Source organism: Euphorbia lathyris, chromosome 3, assembly GCF_963576675.1.
Source record: "Euphorbia lathyris chromosome 3, ddEupLath1.1, whole genome shotgun sequence".
Taxonomy (NCBI): Eukaryota; Viridiplantae; Streptophyta; class Magnoliopsida; order Malpighiales; family Euphorbiaceae; genus Euphorbia; species Euphorbia lathyris.
Window position 1 is genome coordinate 54,846,774 of NC_088912.1, and position 4,918 is coordinate 54,851,691.

Genomic DNA, 4,918 nt, shown 5'->3' on the forward strand with positions numbered 1-4,918 from the left:
ATTAAAGTCATCTATAGAGATAGAGAGAAAATGTAAAAGTGATAAATAGTATGAAGCAATACAAAACTTGTGTGTTTAGAATAATTTTACTTGTAAAGTGATTTAACATTTAAGTGTTGGACAAATTTGTCCCCAAACATTTAGAAAGATACGTTAGTTTTCAATTATGATTAAGAGTACATGTGGATGAGGGTAGTATAGTTGAAGAAAACATGTGTGAAAATAAATAAATAAAAGTGCGTTATGTTTAAAATAGAATTAAGAGTTTGTAGATGAGTAATAAGTAGATTAAGATAAGAAGAGTAATTAGTCAAAGAGAAAAAGTAAATCGAAAATAGTATACATAAAAAACTCTGAGTCATACATTAGCAGCATAGTTAGTGAAAAGCAGAAAATCCGCCATTGGAAAATGCATGACTATCTCACTATGGTATAGAAGACGAGAAACCCATCACGGACTCCTACTACTCATACATTTCTCATTCAATTATACTTGTTCTAATAGATTCCTCTTTCTCTTTCTCTGTCTGTCTATACATACAGACCAACTTGCATTTCTTTTTTATTATTAATATTATTCATTGTCCTTTCTTCTTTCAATTATCCATCATCACGGGTTACTATCAAACAACTTCTTTTTTCGGTTATATATACTCTTTTCTTTTTCACTTCATTTTCATTTTCATTTTCATGGCTTCGAGCAGAGTAGCCAAGTTGCTATGTTTCTTGCTCTGTTTTTGCTTTCGTTCCTTTCAAGTTTCAGCTCAATCCCGTGCCGTTTTCGCATGTGATACCAACTCCAATCCTTCCTTGGCTAGTTTTGCATTTTGCAATCCCGCTTTGGGGATCCCTCAAAGAGTTGGGGACCTTGTAAATAGATTGAATTTAGATGAGAAAATTGCCTTTTTGGTAAATGCAGCACCAAATGTAACCAGACTTGGAATCCCAAGATATGAATGGTGGTCTGAAGCTTTACATGGTGTTTCTAATGTGGGTCCCGGTACTAAATTCTCCGACCTTGTACCCGGAGCCACCAGTTTTCCCACTGTCATTTTAACTGCTGCTTCTTTTAATGCTTCTCTCTTTGAAGCCATTGGCAAGGTACTCTCTCTCTCTTTCTTTTCATAAGTACCATTCAGATTCGACTACAACTGACAGCTTTAGGGCTCTTTTTTAACCTTTTATTCCTTATTCACCCATTTGTCATCTTTATTTCTTTCTTGTCACAATCACCCTTTCCAACCAACCCCATGATTTGATTTGAGATTTCATGGAAAAGGAAACCTGCATCATCCTCTTCAAAATAAACAAGATGATATTTTATGTTTTTCAAGTGCTCCACTGTTGCAAATATTTACTTTTTTATTCAACTAAAATAGGATACAGATATTTCAGGTGTGAAAATCATGTTTAGTCATAACATAAATAAATGCATTTGTTGATTGAAAGATAGTAGGTGCCAGCCAGCCAGCCAATTATATAGAAAGAGAGTGTGACCGACCTTATCATTGCATTTAATATTCTAGGTGGTTTCAAGTGAAGCAAGAGCAATGTACAATGTGGGATTGGCAGGGTTGACATTTTGGTCACCAAATATTAACATATTCCGTGATCCAAGATGGGGAAGAGGTCATGAGACTCCCGGCGAAGACCCTTTACTTACAAGCAAATATGGAGCTGGTTATGTTAGAGGTCTGCAACAAAGGGATGATGGTAATAAAGATAAGCTTAAGGTTGCTGCTTGTTGCAAGCACTATACTGCTTATGATCTTGACAACTGGAAAGGCGTCGATCGTTTCCATTTCAATGCCTTGGTAAATTTAGCATTCACTTTTTGGATCATACATTTCATTCCTTTACATTCTCATTCTCATTCTCATTCTCATTCTCCTGATTTAGGTAACACAACAAGATTTGGATGATACATTTCAACCACCATTCAAAAGCTGTGTTCTTGATGGAAATGTAGCAAGTGTCATGTGTTCCTATAATCAAGTCAATGGCAAACCTACTTGTGCTGATCCCAATCTCCTTTCTGGGGTAATTCGAGGCCAATGGAAACTAAACGGCTATATTGTTACTGATTGTGATTCAGTAGATGTGCTTTACAATGCACAACATTATGTTAAAACACCAGAAGAAGCTGCTGCTGTATCTATATCAGCAGGTATTGTAACTAACTTGTTACTTTCTCTTATATCAAGTTTAAGACGTGATAGTGCTGAGTTTACACTACTGCAATTGACAGGTGTTGATCTCGACTGCGGATCTTTCCTCGGCATACATACAGGAGCTGCAGTAAAAGCAGGATTAGTAAAGGAGCCAGATATTGACAGAGCTGTCTCGAACAATTTTGCCACTTTGATGAGACTTGGTTTCTTTGATGGAGATCCTAGCAAGCAATTGTATGGAAATTTAGGTCCAAAAGATGTATGCACACCAGCAAATCAGGAGTTAGGCATCGAAGCCGCAAGGCAAGGGATAGTGTTGCTTAAGAACTCTCAAGGATCACTCCCTCTATCTCCTAAAGCAGTTAAAAACTTGGCACTAGTTGGACCAAATGCGAATGCCACAAGTGCCATGATTGGAAACTATGAGGGTATGCATGGATATTCCAAATTTTGTATAAATGGTCCTTTCCTGTCTAAATAAATATGATGATATGGTTGTGAAATATCAATATGTAGGTATTCCATGTAAATATACTTCGCCTTTGCATGGACTAACCGCAGTGGTTGCAACAACATATGCACCAGGCTGCGCCAATGTTTCTTGTCCTGCACCTAATATAGCTGAATCGACAAAAGCAGCAGCAGCAGCCGATGCAACAGTGATTGTAGTGGGTGGTGATCTCTCTGTAGAGGCTGAAATGCGTGACAGGAACGACCTTACTCTCCCGGGGCAACAACAACAATTAGTAACACAAGTTGCCAATGCAGCCAAAGGACCTGTAATCCTTGTGATCATGTCTGGAGGTGGAATGGATGTCACTTTTGCCAAAACTAACAACAAAATTACCAGCATACTATGGGTTGGTTACCCTGGCCAAGACGGGGGAGCTGCCATAGCTGATGTTATTTTCGGTTTTCACAATCCAAGTAATATCTCAATATTATTATTATTATTGGTGAGGGAGGGAGGGGAAACAACATTCTGAAATATTTTTGGAACTGTTTTTCAGGTGGAAGATTGCCAGTGACATGGTATCCACAATCATTTGTAGAGAAAGTACCAATGACAAACATGAACATGAGACCGGATCCTAAAACCGGGTATCCTGGACGGACATACAGGTTTTACACAGGCGAAACAGTATATAACTTTGGAGATGGGCTAAGTTATACACAGATCAATCACCAATTAGTTCAAGCACCAAGAGCAGTTTCAGTAACCTTAGGAGGAAACCATCCTTGTAAATCATCACTATGCCAATCAGTTGAAGCTGTTGACGAGAATTGCCAGAATTCGGCATTTGATATACGATTAAAACTTTACAATGCAGGGCAAATGAAAGCAGGCCACACTGTTTTCTTGTTTTCAAGTCCTCCACCAGTCCACAATGCACCAAGAAAACAGCTGCTGGATTTTCAAAAGATTTCAATAGAACCAAAACAGGATAAAATACTCAAGTTTAATGTGGATGTTTGCAAGCATTTAGGTATAACAGATGAAAATGGACAACGGAAAGTTGCCTTAGGACAACATGTTCTTCATGTTGGAGATCTCAAACATTCATTGACTGTCAAGATTTGAACAAATTTCAATCTAAATTCCTGAATTTCAAATGTCAAGTGCCTCCTCCTCAATAGCTAGGTTGAGATTGAGTTTATCATTTTCTCAACTCATTCCTATACCCAAATCAATTGTTCAAATTTCTCAATTAATCAAGTGGATTGTTCTATTTACTGTTACACCTAACTGTAAATCAGAAAACAAAACAAAAAGATAGACTAAAATATGGTTTGTTAACTTTCTGCTCATGGAAAGTTGAGATATAGTGGAGATTGATTATCACAATATACAGGAACTAGTAGTTTGTGATCAATCTTGAAAACTTCCAAGAGAAAGGCAATCCAATATACATCAGTAGACATAGACTTGTATTCTTCTTCTATTGAGGAGCCAGAAACACTTGCTTGTTTCTTATTTTTCCAAGATATGAGTGAACTTCCCAGGCAAACACAAAAACCAGAAATACAACAAACCCTATGTGCTGCTTTTAGGCATTAACTGCAAAAGTAATGAGACCTTTTATTACCTAGCCTATAAACAAACTTATTGTTGGATCCATATGAGTAGAAACGGGTTTAGAAGCAAGTAATCTTGCATCTTCTAAAACTTCTTAAGCATTTTTCATTTGGCATTAACACTTTTTGCAATCTCAAATCCTAATAAATTTAAGAGTTCCTAGATCTTTAATTTGAAATTCAACATCTAATGACGCCTTAATATTTTCAATTTCCAAAGTAATGTAAGCAATAGGGTGTTGTTACAAGCATCTCTCTCTACCACAATTAATTTATTAGGAGGCAAGGCCAATACACGTGCACTTACTATGCTGTTTTCAAATTTTAAAAGGTTTACTTATTGATATCATACTTCTTCTTCTTCTCCGATGACTCTATGATGACCTGAGATCATAGAAGACTTTAGAAAATGGAGCCGGAGTTCCGGCGAACCCTCTCCGATGCTAAAGTTAGAAGGTATTAGAAATAATATCTAGCCAACAAGTAACAGTGAATGAAGTAGTTGAAGTAAGATACCTGAATTTGTGGAATGTCTCCGTTATTTATAGATAAAATAAAGTATACATGGACACATGACAACATCTGATAGGTTTTCGAACCATATCTTTCTGTGCCACAACATTTCTGAATATGGGGAGCGTGTATTTGCAATCCAGCATGCTCATTGGTCC

The 4,918-nt window shown here is 37.0% G+C and overlaps 1 protein-coding gene across 2 annotated transcripts; it reads left to right on the forward strand.

The window, feature by feature from the left end:
- The first annotated feature begins 610 nt into the window (after window positions 1-610).
- On the forward strand, window positions 611-3,911 carry LOC136224493 (beta-xylosidase/alpha-L-arabinofuranosidase 2-like). 2 transcript variants are annotated; one of them, XM_066012845.1, is made up of 6 exons: window positions 611-1,101; window positions 1,527-1,814; window positions 1,900-2,167; window positions 2,249-2,599; window positions 2,757-3,098; window positions 3,182-3,911. In XM_066012845.1, exons 1-6 carry the CDS (start codon window positions 691-693, stop codon window positions 3,751-3,753), a joined length of 2,232 nt encoding a protein of 743 aa, XP_065868917.1. In that variant the 5' UTR covers window positions 611-690; the 3' UTR covers window positions 3,754-3,911. The 2 variants fall into 2 exon arrangements, with proteins under 2 accessions (XP_065868917.1, XP_065868916.1); XM_066012844.1 differs by having other exon boundaries at window positions 623-1,101; window positions 2,688-3,098.
- Window positions 3,912-4,918: the final 1,007 nt, after the last annotated feature.